Source organism: Panthera onca, chromosome D4, assembly GCF_046562875.1.
Source record: "Panthera onca isolate mPanOnc1 chromosome D4, mPanOnc1 haplotype 2, whole genome shotgun sequence".
Classification (NCBI taxonomy): Eukaryota; Metazoa; Chordata; class Mammalia; order Carnivora; family Felidae; genus Panthera; species Panthera onca.
Window position 1 is genome coordinate 13,243,148 of NC_138351.1, and position 17,211 is coordinate 13,260,358.

At 37.3% G+C, this 17,211-nt stretch overlaps 1 protein-coding gene across 6 annotated transcripts in view; it reads left to right on the forward strand.

The window, feature by feature from the left end:
• The window catches only part of CFAP95 (cilia and flagella associated protein 95), a 78,599-nt gene that overhangs the window by 57,149 nt on the left and 4,239 nt on the right, over positions 1 to 17,211 (forward strand). For all 6 annotated transcript variants that reach the window (XM_078436035.2, XM_078436036.2, XM_060610095.3 and 3 more), the window contains one exon: positions 3,448 to 3,505. In XM_078436035.2, the coding sequence (XP_078292161.1) occupies positions 3,448 to 3,505 (58 nt within the window). The remainder of the gene's footprint in view (positions 1 to 3,447; positions 3,506 to 17,211) is intronic.

Here is a 17,211-nt window from a genome sequence, read left to right on the forward strand (position 1 = left end):
TAATTCTAAGGAGGAGTGAGAAGGCTGGGCAGTTTTCTTAATCTCTTAGTTCAAGAGTGCCCTCTACTGTTGGAATAGTGAAGTGATCTATATTTTATTGAAGCCATCTTTTTTGAAAGTGGTGATTCTAGGACCTTTCATTTCTGAGCTTGAATTCTTGTTTTTCTTTACCTTGCTAGTTGCTTCCCAATTTCCCAGAGGCAGGTCCTTCCCAAGACTGCCACTGTGGTCTTAAATACTTTCCAAGCCTCTTTCTTGGAAAGCCAATCTTCAGATCCTCTAGTCACAGACTTGTTCTCAGTATTTCCCATCAGTGAAGGATGCTTTCTTTTCTGGGGGTGATGTCTTCTGTGTTCCATCCCCATTAGGTACTTGCCACTCTCTCCTCTCTTCCATGTAATACCCACCTGATATTGCTCCAGTATGGGCTTTGGATATGGCTCTACTGATTTTGGATTTTTCTCCCACATACACATGCACTGAAGTTTGTAGTTTTCTCTAGCCACTGTTATGCACTAGGCATGGGTGATTGTGTGATTTTATTTGCTTTTGCAGATCGGGGTTGGGACACACTTGTTTGTATTCCTAGCAGGTTTCCGGGTAATGCAAATACTACTACTCTGGAAACCACACCATGAAAGCCCTGAAGAAACTGGTGGTTATCACCAGATTTTGGAGGATATATGTAGATATTTGGGTTTAAGGAAACAAAGAATCTAGGAATGTGTAACAATCTTGTCCTGACTGTGGATTGGTCATTTTATCTTTGTGATTCTGTCATTTTTTGACTTACACATTCTGTGTTGTTAGGTTTCTTGACTTAGGATCTTCCTGGTGTTTGTTCCTTTAATCAGTATGTAATGATCTTTATTACTAATAACTTTTGACTCAAAGTCGATTACATGTGATATTAATATAAGAATACTAACTTGGTTTTGGTTAATATTTTCTGGATATACCTTTTTATATCCTTTTATTTTCAAACTTCCTTTGAAAATAATTTATTCTAGGTATAGACACATAGAGTTGTACTATATAATACAACATGATGTTCAGTTTAAGTCTAAGAGAATATTTTCACTGATGAGTTTAACCCTTTTACTTTCATTGTATTTGCAAAGGCATTTAATTTTATTTTTATGATTTTAATTTGTCTTATAAGCAAAAATGATTTTCATTTCTTCCTTTTATTCTTTTCTTCTTATTAGATTGGTCTTTAAAAAAATTACTTGCAACAGTATGGAGGTTCCTCAAAAAATTAAAAATTGAACTACCCTACAACCCAGCAATCACACTACTAAGTATTTATCCAAAGGATGCAAAAATGCTGACTCAAAAGGGCACATGCACCCCAATGGTTATACCAGCACTATCAACAATAGCCAAAGTATGGAAAGAGCCCAAATGTCCATTGACTGATAAATGGATATAGAAGATGTGTTATTATACACAATGAATCTTACTCAGTGATCAAAAAGAATGAAATCTTGCCATTTGCAACAACATGGATGGAACTAGAGTGTATTATGCTAAGTGAAATAAGTCAGTCAGAGAAAAATAAATATCATATGATTTCACTCATTATGTGGAATTTAAAAAACAAAACAGATGAACATAGCGGAAGGGAAGGAAAAATAAGATAAAAATAGAGAAAGAGGCAAACCATAAGAGACTCTTAAATACAGGGAACAAACTAAGGGTTGATGAAGGAGTGTTGGGTGGGAGGATGGGCAAAGTGGATAATAGTAAGGAGGGCACTTGTTGGGATGAGCACCGGGTGTTATATGTAAGTGATGAATCACTAAATTCTACTCCTGGAACCATTACTACACTATATGTTAACTAACTTAGATTTAAAAAAATAATAAAAATTTAAAAATTTACTTGCTAGTTTGAAAATTACATTTCTAATATTTGTTCTTTTAACTGCCAGTATTCAAACTTGAGTGTGCGTCAGCATCAGTTAGAGGGCTTGTTAACACAGGCCACAGGGCCCTACCCCCAGCTTTCTAACTCAGCAGATTGGGGTTGGGACCCACTTGTTTGTATTCCTAGCAGGTTTCTGGGTAATGCTAATACTACTACTCTGGAAACCACACCATGAAAGCCCTGAAGGAACTGGTGGTTATCACCAAGTAAAATATTAGCACCTGTACCCAATAACCATTCTGAGTTTGACTTCCTTGTTATTTTGGAATTCTTTTACTTACTGAATTCTCTTTCTCACCAGCATAGCCAAGCATTAAAATGTTTAAATTTCCTTGTGCCCAATATTTTTAGGTGTGCAATTCTCAGAAGAGTTTCTTTGACTGTCTAGTCCCATAATACTGCCAGAAACAGAAGTAGGGCTTTATTTATTTATTTTATTTTATTTTATTTTATTTTATTTTATTTTATTTTATTTTATTTTATTTTATTTTATTTTATTATATCTCATTGGAGAATAATTTTTGTCCCACGCTGAGTTCTAAACAGAGAAGCTTTCTTGCAAGTTTCCCTAAACTGGTGGCTGGAATTTCTTTGATTTCTTTTATTTGAGGTTACAGATTTTACAGACTCCTGGCTGTGAGTAGGACAGCCTTCTGTGCCTTCTGTGACCCCAAAGCCATGTCTCCGGCCCTTCATATGCAGCCCACACTCTACCTTCTAGTCTTGGGATATCATCTTACGGCTTGCCATTCTAGTGAGCACCGTCCTCATTTCGGGCACCTCAGGGTTTCCCCTTGGAGCTTGGCTGTGCTTGTAGACTTGGGGAAGGGAGGATATATTTATTCAGCATTGCTCTGTGTTTAATTGGGTGGAGGTTAGGGAAGCTATATAATCTCGGTCCACCTGGTTGTCTTCTATTATCTCTTTCAGCTGTCATCTAGCAGCGAACATGGGGCATAGAGTCAAAAGAGTTTGAGATGCAGAAAGCAGATGGTAAAGAGAATCCCAAAAGTCTGGAATGTACCTAAGCTCAGGGACTTGGGCTTGATAGCATATCATTAGTACAGGAGAGTAGTAAGTGGTACTGAATTGGAAGTAATTGAAGGAAGAGCATCCTATAGTGGTAGATAATGCTATAAACAAGGTCTGGGATAGTTGTAGGGTTTTTTTTTTTTAATGTTTAGTTTTGAGAGAGGGAGACAGAGAGAGAAAGAGCACAAGCGGAAGAGGGGCAGAGAGAGAGAGGGAGACAGAGACTCACAAGCAGGCTCCCTGCTGTCAGCACAAAGCCTGATGTGGGGCTGGAACCCACAAACCGTGAGTTCATGACCTGAGCCAAAGTCGGAAGCTCAACCAACTGAGCCACCCAGGTGCTCCAGTTGTAGGTTTTAACATTTTTATTAGGACCAATCCTCCTTGAAATGTTTTTATTTCATGTAAAGCAGATAGCACTAAACATCTTAAATATCATTCTTTTTGGGGTTGTTCTTTTCTCACGTATTGACTTATCCCTCTTAGGTGTGCATTGACAACATATGCTGAAGACTATGCTCCACCATATGATTATCAGCCATTTGTGAGTATAAGATGGCTGAAAAGCCCTATTCTAATACTTATTTATTTATGTACTTAAAATGATTCTTTATTTCTAGTATAAATAGTCAAGCTTGGGAAGAAAGGACAAATTGCAGAAATTTATGATGTTTTATATTTATTTAGAGATATTAGCTATTTGTGGGAGTCAATGGAATGTTTTATGGCTATGATTTCTTTTTGGAAGTTTATAGATATCAGGAAGAAAATATTGCAGTGTCCAAAATATATTAGTTGTTTTCTTCCTCATCTTGTTTTATTGGCCCCTTCCCTGAATTCAATTTATGTGAAATAAAAACCTACCTTTCTATTCATTTGTATTGCATTGACACATAAAAATAAGTAGTTTAATTTAGCTCTGGGAGATGTGTATGTTGATAAAATATGTCCAGTGTATAACTTCAATATACTTGTACTTAAAAAATTATGCAACAGAAACCAAACAAGGATGCCTCCAATTAGTCTTGTTATGAAAGTCGTGACTGGTACAATAGATAGTATTTAACTATTGAAAAAGAGAAAAAAGACATCTTTATTTTCAGAGAGTATGATTATCTTCTTAGGAGAACTAAAATATTAAACTGAGGAGTAATTAGAATAAATAAGACCATCTAGTAAGGCAATTGAATACAAAATAAGTATATCAAAAAACAAGATCTGTCCTTCATATCAGTCCTAACTGCTTAGTAAACTATGAGAAAAAAATGTACAAATTACTATAGCAACACAAATTTCAAATACTTTTGTGAAGAAAATTCTAGACCAAATAAAGATCAATAAAGAAAGTGTGGTTGGTAGTTTGTCTCCAAAGGTGGACTTTGCACAGGCCACTTCTCCAGGACAAGGTGAATGATACTCCACCTTCTGAATCGAAGCTGTCAGGTAACAGATTTGATCAATAGAACATGGCAAGTGACACTATGCCAGATCTGGACTAGCCTGAAGAAGACTGCCTCCAACTCTTGGAGCTCGGTGTTACCATGTAAGAAATCGAGGTACTTTGCTGGAAGGAGGGGCCATGAGGAGGAACACTGATGAGCTTGACTGATGAGTGAGGAAGCCATATTGGACATACAGCCCCATTGAGTCTGGACGGCAGCTCCAGATGCCATCTGACTGCAGCCCATGAAAGATTCCAAGAAGATAATAATAAATTGTTGTTTGAAGCCATTAAGTTTATTTAAAAAAAAATACATCCAAAGATAAGTGAGACAGAAATCTTGAATACAAGGGAATAAGAACCATTTTAGGAGAGTGGAAAGCTAAGTTATTTATGAATTAAATTCATACATTTAATTATATTGAAAATCCCAATGGATTTTGTTTTCTGTTAGAACTGTAAGATTGTAAGAATTTTTTGAAAGAATAAACAGATGAGAATAATCAAAAGTTTTTGAAACAGTGATATAGCCAATTTAGGGAAGTACAGGATTCATGATACTAACTTTATTATATGTCGTATTCTCATTTATTTTTTCTCATTAAAAAAGAGCATTCAAACCATAAAAAAATAAAATATGATATCTATGGATTAATGCCTAATACATAAAGAACTTATACATATTGGAAGGAAAAATGTTGAGAACCTAGAAGAATGACTAACGGACATATATAGACAATTTACAAAGCAGGAAATATAAGCAACTAGCTAATAAATGTAGCTATTTGTAAATATATTATTTACAAATAATAAAAGATCTGAAATAAAGAATAAAAATATTTGCTAATAAAATTGGCAATATTTTTAGAAATAATAATACTTAATGGGCTGAAGATGGGGTAAAATGGATACTTTTATCTGTTACCAGGAAGTTGTTTTAATCTTACTGGAAAAGAATTTGGCAATATATATCAAGATACTATTTGATCTAATAATTTTCCTTCTAAGAAACTTCCTCAGATAAAAATAACTCAACTAGGGATAAAACTCATATCCAAGGAACTCATCACTGAATTATTTGTAATGACAAAACTTGAAAAGTACCTAATATCTTAGTATTAGGAGTATTACTAATTAAATATGTTATAATCATATGAGGAGATATTTTGCAGCCTATATAATGTCCATAGATGGTTCTTAGTGTCTTGATAAATCTTGATTTAAGGTTAAGAGAAACATTAACATACAAAATTGTACACATATTACAGTTTATTATATGGATATAGTGTATTCATATAAACACTATGTAAAAATATCGAGGACAAAAAACCCTGAAGGAACTGTCAAAATGCTAGTAAATTTGGACATTGGATGGTGAGATTCTAGGTGATTTCTTCATCTTTACACATTTTAGAATTTTCCAATGCAACAAGCATGGTGGCTTTTCTGATTAGAAAAACCACAAGGCAATAAATATATTATTTAAAAATGCAGTTCAGGTCCATTTCCTTATATACATGGGATCTGACTGCATCTCTAAACAAAAGGCAGTCGCAAGACACATAATTAAAAACTCACAAAATTCAAAGGACTAATTTCTCCATAGGCATAAATATTAAGAATGTGAGCTGTATTCTTGGGGTGCATAAATCTTTAGCCATTGTGTTGTATGTTTGTGCTTTTAATATTTCAGCATTATTTCTAATGTTTCTCATGTTGCTTGTGTCCACATTAACAGTGTGCCATGGCAGTTCCGTGGTTTTATTTAGAATTTTGTTCATTCCCTTCTAAGTTCCATGCCAAAGTAATTGACGTGGAGGCATATTTTTAGCACTGCTCCCAGCGCCCCCATTTAATGAATGCTTACCTTGTTACATTGTTATAGGATATAAAAATATTTTTTAATAGTAATGACAGCAAATGGTTAAATAACAGTAAAATAGTGACTAAACTCTGACATAGAAGTTACTGTGCATATAAACAAGTGTATGATTCATAAAATACTGACAAAAGAAAGGGAATATTTTTTCTTGCTAGAGTCTAAACCATGCGGACCTAGCATAAACACAGCACACCATTCTCAGGCTATTGCCTTTGCAATTATGCAATTCCTGAAGAAATCTTAAAATATTTGGATTCATGTTTCAAATTTTGTGCATGAACTGAGCCTTAATTTTTATATTATCATTTTTTTATATTTGTTTAATTGATATTTGCATAAAGTGGGATAGCATTATAGGAGTTCTACAGTGAAGCAAATTATCATCCTATAGCTCTAGGTATGAGTAAATTAACACAGAATATTAGGAAGCTATGAAATCATTTTTAAGGAGAGAAATGGAAGAAAATTGGAAAGTACTTCCTCAAAACTCCACCTTTTATGTTAGGTATTCATTATGGCTATTATGGCTCATCCCAATTTCAATGAAAGATACTTTCTCTTAAAAGCTTCCCCCTCCTTCTCCCAAAGAACCAAAATAGAGGAAAACTTACAGAGAAGGTACATTAGAGGATTGGTCCAAGACTGGCTGTTTATGGGGTACATGAGCTTTTAGGATAAAGGACAAGTGAGCTAAGTATAATGATGGAGAGTTTACTGAACACACTCAGAATGAGTAAGGAAAAGAATTAGTCCAGGCAGAGAGAAAACTCAGAAAGTTGAAGGGTCAAAGGAATGAGAATGTTGAGAACAAAAACCAATCATGGCAGTAGTGAAGAAGTGAAAGAGCTGGAAGAATTGGAGGTAATGAGCAAAGGGGGATATACTGGAATTTATTGGAATTTCACATTGTACTTTCACACTGTTATTAGATTTATCTTGAAAACGCTGATTTTAAAAGGAATGGCAACATTTTTGTGAGCCTCCAAAAGATGTAGAACAATTCTCAGGAATGACAGAGCCCAGTATGTGGCCATGGGGCTGAGTTTCTATAATGGAATCCAAACCATTGACTTGAGAGGGTGAAAAAATGGTAAGCCAGAGTGTTGGCTAGATTCTAAATATGGGTGTTGGAAATCAACCTACAGGACAGCAGGAAAGAAAGGTAGTGCCAATGACTAAGTCAAATGACCAAACCCTCAGTGGGAGCTCTTTGGAGGTTAACAGCTCCTCCCAGGCATGCAGCTGCCATTTGGGTGCATCTAGTTGGTCATTATCAAGTGTGAAGTACCATTTTGTTTTCCTAAATAGAGCTGCCTATTGAATTATCTTTCCAGGCATATGTGTATCTTGAACCCCCGAAATGTTGAATATCCCTGCCATGGTGCACAGTAGGTATAAAAAGAGACTGCATCGGTTTAGCATTATTCCCGACAACAGCAGGATTGACCTGTTCTACCACTGGGGCTTTATGCACTGGCACAGATATCTCATTGTTAAAATATTGACATTTCTGTGCTGATTAGAAATTTGCTGTCACCTTGAATTCCCCACAACCTTGCCCTGTGAGTAGCTCCAGCCCTTTCCCTAGACTCCCAGGACCCAGGACTGCATTATGGACCCTTTCCTGGACCCTAGGACTTTGGCTGTCATGGGTTCCTTCTTCCATTAAAAATTTTAAACAATATATATTGTATAACTGCATTGGTATAAAGACAAATATAATCCAAGTTGGATCATATTCACTTTTGGTGGGGGGCAGGATTTAAAAGCTTATTAAAGAAATACGTTTCTTACGCTATATTTCTTATTGGCGTTTTGTAAAGATTACGCATCTTATCCCCCTTATACTGTCTTCATGCCTATTTATGACTATATTATTGTATTTTATGGCCATGTTATATGACCATGTTATTGTTAACCCTCTTGAAGTTATTACCAATGTACCAGTGGGTGTTATTACACAAAACTAAAGCGTACAATACTTATTTTTTTTTTCTGAGAAGTACTCTTGTACCCTATTTTAAACAAAACTTTGTGTATAATAGCTATCATCAGTTTCTACCCTAAAATGTTTATGAATATTAAATGGCCAGCAACATTTCCTGGCTTAGCTAAGAGTTTCTACCATTTAATACAGTTAGTTTTGCAAAATGGCATCTGCATTTTTTATTGTGGTAAAATATATGTAATATAAAATTTACTATATGACCCTTGTTTAATGTAGAATTAGTGGCACTAAGTACCTTCACATTGTTACTAGATTCATCTTAAAAATTCTGATTTTAAAATAAATGACAACATTTTTGTGAGTCCCCAAAAGTACTGTGGGCTCTAGGTACTGGGCTTCCTGTGCTTCATGGTTGAGTGGGCCCAGCCTGGACCTTCTGGAAGTTTAATACTTGTCTTACCAGGGGCCTCTAGGACATGCTCAGTCTGAGTGATTGTATAGATTGATAAATACTCTGAGTATCATCCCAGATCAAAATGTACCTTGGCTAGCAGTCAGAGGTGGACAGCATCATTAAGAGCCCTCTGTTGTTCAGTTGGGATTATTCACATGCAAGAAACTCCCCAAAGGCTAGACTTACCTTTAGTTTTCTGCCTCTCAGGAAGGGATGCCTACCAGGGCCCTTAAAAAGAAGAGGAGGGAAAGAATGATCTGCAGAAAATACCAAAAGCTGAGACAGAAAATGAATCTAGAACAGGTTAGGAGTGCTATAGGAAGCATCTGAAGGAAATTAGCTTTGGTTCTCACTTCTTTTTAAAACCCTCTCTTTGTATTTTTGTTCCATTCTGTACTCCCATGATCTTCCATAATTTCGTTTCAGCATATAGTCCTTTTCTTTTTCTGTTTCTCTTTTAAAAACATATAGTTTGCAAAGTTGTACCATTGAATTGGCCACATTGAAAAATCATGTATAAGCCTTATACTCCAGAATGAAGTGTAGTTTTTAACTAGGTAATGTTCCAGGTTCCATGATGTGTTTTCATGACTTTTATTTTAGTACTACTTTTCTTTGCCTTGAATCTTAATATATCTACTATTTAATTTTCTCTTTTGTGTCCTGTTAATGTTCTAATTCAATATTTACTGACAAAAGAATAATGGGCATTTGCTGCATATCCTTGTTTTTCTTATTACATTGACTATTGACTAAAATGAAAAAGAGTTTTAGATTCATCTGCAAATGAGATAGGGTTGGAAGGTGAAATTGGAGAAGAGGGAAGGGGTCATGTGGTTGTACCTATTATCTTTTGATTGACGTCAAGGTTTTCCAAAATACTGCTGTTAGCTAACCACAGGAACGACCCTCTATTACTTGGGTTCAGAAGGAAATGGTAGCCTTCCTCAGTCTAAAACAATGCCTGAAAGATCTCATTGTGTGTTACACGTTTGTGCTAAGATTATATGTATACACATATATGTATATGCATAGATATGTATACACATGATTTTGTACTTTGAGGCAAATGGTTCTAGTTCTGAGTCTCATGGGATTCTGACAGCATTAAGGGACCACATTTCCTAGACCCCAGTTTCAACTTTAGGATCTGCTGGCATTTGTTCACATAGCTCATTCCACAGCCTCCCCATTGGAATACAAAAAGATTTGACTTGTTGGGGGGAATATATAGTTGCTAATAGGTGAGAAGAAGGAAGGAAGGAAGGAAGGAAGGAAGGAAGGAAGGAAGGAAGGAAGGATCTCTCATTATATATATACACAGCTGACCCTTAAATAATGTGGGAGTTAGGGGCACTGACACCGCCCCCCAACCACAAATCATTTTTGACTGATGCACAAATCCACAAATAATTTTTGACTCACCAAAAACTTAACTGCTAATAGCCTACTGTTGACCAGAAGCCTTACTGATAACATAAACAACATAAATAGTTGATTGATACACATTATGTATGTTATGTGTATTATATACTGTATTATTACAATAAAGTAAGCTAGAGAAAAAAATATTAAGAAAATCATAAGGAAGAGAAAGTGAATTTATAGTACTGCACTATATTTATTTTTAAAAATCTGTGTATAAATGGACCTGCACATTTCAAACCCATATTGTTCAAGGGTCACCTTTTGTCCCATACATATAGAAGAAATAGAAGATAGATATGGTGGATAGATAAGTAGACATTTTTCCTTTCTATGTATGTATGTATGTATGTATGTATGTATCTATCTATCTATCTATCTATCTATCTATCTATCTTCTATTGTTTCTATTTCTCTGGAGGACTTTCACTAACGTATATAGCTCTCGGGCTCTCAAATTTTACTATTTATGTATTCGAGATGATATGATTCTCTCTCATTGATCCTGTCCCATCCTAATAGTATTTATTTATGACCAAGTAATCTTTTTGATGAGGACCTTGGCAAACATTTAATTCAAGTCTACTTAAAAATTAGGAAGTTAATATTTTAACTCATTCTCATCTCGTGTATCACCAACAGTTGAGAAATTGTGGTCTTAATTTTCAGGAAACTCAGATTTTTCAAGCAGTTTTTGTGTTGTCTCTTTTTAGAGGAAAGAACCCTGTGTTCTCTAAAACTACACCTTCACTTTATATTGCCTTTTGAAGTGACGTAGCTATGATCTTCTTTTGTTTCTGGGTTAAGTCAGAAGAGTTTAGTTCTAATTTCTTTCTTTTAATTATGTTTAACTTCTACATTGAACATATTTGACTTTTGTAAAGGAAGAAAAAAAATTTTAATTGAAAACACTGGGCCTCAAATTTATAACTAACCATGCCATTATAAGTATAAAATAGTGGCAGGTGTCCTCACATAATACAGACTGAGGAATAAAAAAAAATTATATTTATTTTTTCTATGATAGGACCAATCAAAGTTTGTGCATTAAAAATGTATCAATAGCTGGGGCGCCTGGGTGGCTTGGTTGGTTGAGCGTCTGACTTCGGCTCAGGTCATGATCTCACGGTCCGTGAGTTCGAGCCCCACGTCGGGCTCTGTGCTGACAGCTCAGAGCCTGGAGCCTGTTTCCAATTCTGTGTCTCCCTCTCTCTCTGCCCCTCCCCTGTTCATGCTCTGTCTCTCTCTGTCTCAAAAATAAATAAACGTTAAAAAAAATTTTTTTTTTAAATAAAAATGTATCAATAGCTAAGGTTTAATGTGGCATTGCTTAGTTTTTGATGCTAGACATTACTAAAGTTTATGATATTGTTTAAAGTCAGCTTATTTTGTAAAGTGATTATTCATGCAGGTCTCCATATTTTTCTTCGTGATGATCAGACTCTTTAATGATATTAATATTTATATTTATATGCATAGCCTAAGCTTCCTTGTGCCTCCCATGACTATTTTCCTTTAGATGCATCACTCTATTGGTTATAAGTGTTTTTCGTTTGTAAAATTTTATCAAATAAAAAGAGTAGTAAATGTTTGTCAAATATATAACAAAAATATATCCAATTAGTAACATGTTTGTTGTAGCTGTATTTGCCAATTACTCTTGTGTCTGTGATACAATCACTGGGAGAAGAAAATATCCAATAGCAATGAAGTCATTTTTAAAGCAGTGAGGAAATGGATGAAGGAGTCTGTCTGGGATGCCTATCCTCCATCATCCCTAGGGTTGATAAAGTAGACTTGGCTGTGTGGAAATTGTTCTTTTGCTCTCGCATCACTCCGCATGTGTATACAGAAGACAATCTTATTAGAGGACGACAGGTCTTCAGTCAAGTGCGTATAACAGCTAAGGAATTTTATACATTATGTATATTGAAAGTAATGAAACAAAATATCACGGTAATCTACCTGTATATTTACTTTCACTCCATCCACTGTGATATTCACATAAATAAGCTTGCTGCCTCAAATGCCTTTTTAAGAGTAAAGGGAGTACCCCAAATGACCATACTTACAGGCATGCTAGGGAAGAATGGTCTTTGCTGTATGAGTGCCAGGTGGCTAATAGCTATCTGTAATGGTGGACACAAGGTTAGTTCACAGTGACTGATTTGGTCAGGAAACATAACACATTATGCATTTTTATGGATGATCTGGATGAAGGAATTGAGACTATGCTTTCAAATTATTGTATAATATTAAATTAGGCAGAGTTACTCATGTTCCAGAAGATAGTCTTCCAACTGAAAATGACCTTGAAAAATTAAGCTATGAAAAATAAAAGATCCTAAAGAAAAAAGGTGAAGTCAAATACGACTAAGTACAGCCAGAACTTGGTCAAGACTGAGTGCACAGCGACCAAGAAATGGTAAGGTCATTTTATTCTAAAGAAGGTTCAGGAGATAATGGTGTTCAGAGTAAGAATATAGCACCCAAGGGTCAGTGGAGATGAGGGTGGTGAGGGATTGGGGATCTGAGCAGGATACCTGTCACTTAAAGATACTGATACATTTTATTGACATAGGTGGTAAAACTATATTGTTTCCTTCACAATGAGAGAATGTCAAGTGGGGGGGCCCCTCACCCAGAGGACCGTCCTGTAACATCCTAACCTGTCTTTCCAAGATTTGTTTCAAAGGAGGAAGAGAACGAGAAGAAAAGGAAGAAAGCTTTCTTAACCTTAAGGCAGATTCTCCCCATAGTGATTCTGTTGCTGCATCTTTAGTGCTTCCTCTTTCTATGGCCTGTTTGTCCTGGCCATAGATGTATCTTTCTCTGGCACTCTTTCTTTTCCACCTTTTATCAGGAAGGCCACCATGCTCACCACTATACCACCAATGCCTGCTTCCACCTCTGATCAGGATGTTTCATTAGACTTCCTCTCTGTTTCTCTGTAACAGCACTGTTGGTTATATTTTGTCAGGTCTTGCTCTCTATGATGTTTCTTTGGGAGTGAGCACCTGTTGGCTCCCACTGCATTCTTCCACCTCCCTCTACCTTCAGAGCTGATGACCCTGCAGCACTTCATACCTCTCCTCCTTTGTCCTTCATGGCTTCTTTATGGACCCAACCATGAGTGTCCATAAGACTTGGGATCCAGAACTCTGTGCTTCTCGTTTTATGCAATCTCAGAGAATTCATCCACACCCAAGGCTTCCAACCATTACTTTTTTTGGGGGGGTGAGATAATATATTTTATACAATTACAAACTTATAGGAAAGTTGCAAGAATGGCACAGGGAACTCCCATATAATCTTTACCCCAAGTGACCAATTGTTTACTATTTGAGGGTAGGCTGTGCCCCTTTACCTATAAATAGTTCCATGTGATTTTCCTAAGAACAAGGACACATATCTATGGTAATATTTTTAAACTTAGGAATAATTGATGCAGTGTAATTATGTAATTCACAGCCTGTATTCAAATATCGTCCATGGTTCCAATACTGTTCTTTATTTTTCCCCAGCCAATATCTACTACTGTGCACAGGGCACTGACCTCTTTCCCAGCCGTCTATCCCACAGCACCACATTTCAAATAAAGATTTTGTATTGATGTCATCTCACATTGAAAATGTCTTAAAATGTGACTCATCATTTAGCTCCTAAAACAATTCCTCCCTCCATCTCCATGTCTTTCATATTCCTTTTACTGGTTTTAGAACTCTCCCACCATCCAGATTTGACGCTATAGTTCATCTTTGATTCTTTAGCCCCATTGGCCTGGTGAGTCCTCTAAATTCTTGCCGTGAAATGTGTCTTCTAGTCTGGCTCTGCGTAAGCCATTGTGCACCGATACCCATTCAGTCCACACCCCACACAAATTTTACCAGAGATCCTCATCTACCTTAAGGGCCCAGTAAAAGCTTGTGGTGATTATCCTATCTTAAGTAAACGTTGTCAGAACTCAGGGTCGGTGTAGCACTAGAACAGTGAACGGCCAACAATGTGTGGTGATTCGCACCTCTGTTTTTATATGCAATTTCTAAACATTTCTTCCCAGTCCCACTAAATAAATGTTGAACATGTACATATTTAAATATTATGTTAGGGTGTGGAAATATAACAACTGTTTACAACTCACATATGCAGAGGAAAAGTGTCTAATGGATAACTGGCCTTCTTCCTGAGCCCACCACCAGTGGGAAAACACTCACTCTTCAATCCATTTACAGCTTAGTCTGATTCTGTAATTTAAATAGTTCCTACAGGATGTGTTTGATTTCCCTTTAAAAAAAACTCTCACTTTCTCAGAGATCTCCTCCCATCCTTTGTTTGCAGAAAAGAGCTAACAGCAGAACTGAGACTGTTCTCTCTTAAAAAGCCTGCTTGCAAGGTTGGCCCTTGTCTGGCATCTAGAAACTTGACTTTTGGGACTAGAACTCCCTAATGAGAGTGGTTCACTGCACCTAAACAGTTTGTGCAAACAATATGGTTCATGTTGAACACCTGCTTTCCTTCTGGGAGTCTGGAATTTTGCTAGGCAAAGAGCGCGCCTGTGACCAGCCCCTGAGAAAAACCTTGGCTACTGAGGCTCTAATGAGCTTCCCCAGTAAACAGTATTTCACAGTCCGTTGCTGAGGAAATTAAGTGCATCCTGTGTGACTCACTGGGAGAGGACTCTTGGAGGTTTGCACCTGGTTTCCTCTGGATTTCAGCCTGTGTGCCTTTTCGCTGATTTTGCTCTGTATCCATTTGCTGTAGTAAATCATAACTACAAATACAACTACATGTTGAGTCCTGTGGTTCCTCCTAGAAATCACTGAATCCAGGGATAGTCTTGAGAACCCCAACACATCCTACTTTTTCTCCATGTGGCAGATTGTCATTCTCCCCAAATGGTGCAATACATGTGGTCATCCCACATGCCCTTACAATGTGATTTGGATACTCCTTCCATTGAAAGGCAGAGTCCTTATCACCTCCCCTAGGACTGGGTGAACCGTGACTATGGTAGAAGTGATGCTATGTGACTTTGGAGGCCAGGTGATAAAAAGCAATGCAGTTTCCTCCTGGTTCTCTCAGTGCCACTGCCATTCTCAGAACCCAGGCACCATGTCGAAGGCCCAAGCAGGCATGCGCGGAGGACCTGCATCATTGTTTCAGTCAACAGCCCTAGCTGAGGTCCCAGCGGGCAGCCAGCATCAACCACCAACTGGAGTGAGGGATGTTTGTAACCCCAGCCCTCAAGTCACTCCCAGGTTTCAAGTCTTCTCTGTTGAGGCCTCAGATATTGTGGAGCAGAGAGATGCTGTCTTTATTATACCTTTTCCAAATTCCTAACCCAAAGATTCTGGAAATGGGTATTGTTTTGTACTGTTCGACGTGGGTTGACCTGTTTGTTACACAGTAATGGTAACTAGGACCCTCCCTAAGATGGTATCCAGGTATATGGAGAGGGGGATGTGCCTTAGCATCCTGATGCCAGAGGGCAAGAGTAGGATTTTTGTGTGTGCTGTTTTCTGCCTGTTCTGGTCTCTGGGATGATGTCCCTAGTCCACCTGGCCGCACTTTTCCTTGCTGGCATTGGTGGCTCAAGTCTGTGGACATTGAACTGTCCGTCTTTTTCTATTTTTCACTCTTTCTCTCTGGGCTAGCTTAGATCCCAGATGGCTTGCTTGGGATAACTCAGCCTCGTTTCTACTCCCATAAATACTGTGGACCCCACAGAAGACTTCTGTGATTCCCATTCAGCCCCAGCTCCAGTGTTCAGCTCTGCAGCTCCTGTTAGTAACCCCCTCTGCAGACTCCGCACAGGATGCCAAAGTGACTCAGAGTCTCCCTCTGCATAAGTATGATGCCCCACCAGCGTGGGTGTGGTGGCCTCCAGGCAGATGAAAGGGCAGCCTGAGATGGTCAGTTTCAAGAGTTCTCATGAGGGATGGGGGCCCCTCTTATGCCTTTCCATCATTACTCTCATTTGTCTCATGTACTTCCCTCTGTCCAGGTCAGAGGGACTCTGCTGGCTTAAAGTCTGGGAAAGGGAAAATTGGGAAATACATTGGCTGTCTCTACCATCCTGCTTTTCCCTTTTCTCTTGTTTTCTCATTCCTATAATTCCCCAGACTCTTCCCTATCTTCCGACTATTCATTCCAACCTTTGGTTAAGCCTTAACGAAAGGATATTTTTTTCTATACATTTGGAGAACTCTATAATGTGAAGTCTTCCAGGCCTGGACATTGGTATTCTAAAGTCCTCACAATTGTGAGTGGTTTGCAAGGCTATTATCTTGCTGATAAATCCTATTTTGCATATTAGAAGCTGATACTACTTTGTTCTTTGGTTAACATTTTATTCTGAAACAAATTTTGATCTCACCTTGGGCAAATGACTGGTTACACACAGAAAGGGCAAAACTACGCATCATTTTGAAATGATTACCCCCTGTATACTTGATTTGAGTGGCACACTAAATTACTTCTTGTTTAAGACTCCTACCATCTCAATTTGGCCTTGGGTCTAAGCTGCAGTCAGTATTAAGGTCCTTTAAGGTGGCTATTGGTACAGCTGTTGTATTCTAGTTTGTGCCTTTAGTATTAAACTTTGAAAAACCATTCTTGCTCTGCTTTCATATAATAGTTATACCTTCCTGGATCCCAGCAGTGTGTTCTTATTGTCCTGTTTTGTTTACCTATTCCATATTCACATTCTTCTAATTCTTGATTATATATTTAGTCACAAATTTATTGTTTGCCTTTATGCCTACTATAAATACATATTTGCCCTACTTCCTTGGTTTTGGCCATTTTTTTTTTTTTGCTCTGATTCTTAGTACTTCAGTGTTCCAACATTACCTATTATTCAGGTACACATTGGTTAGGATGTTTTTAGTAGGTTGTACAAAACCCAACTCAGGTCAGACAATAAAAGCAATTTATTGGTTTACGCTTTTTTTTGAAAAGTCATGTTTCAGTAAAGGATTGATACAGCAATGTCATCATGCTTCTTACTGACTCTCAAATATGCCTTTTATGGTGTTGGTTTCATGCTAAACTGATTGTAGGAGCAGTACCAATAGCAACCTGGGCTAGATGCTTCCTCA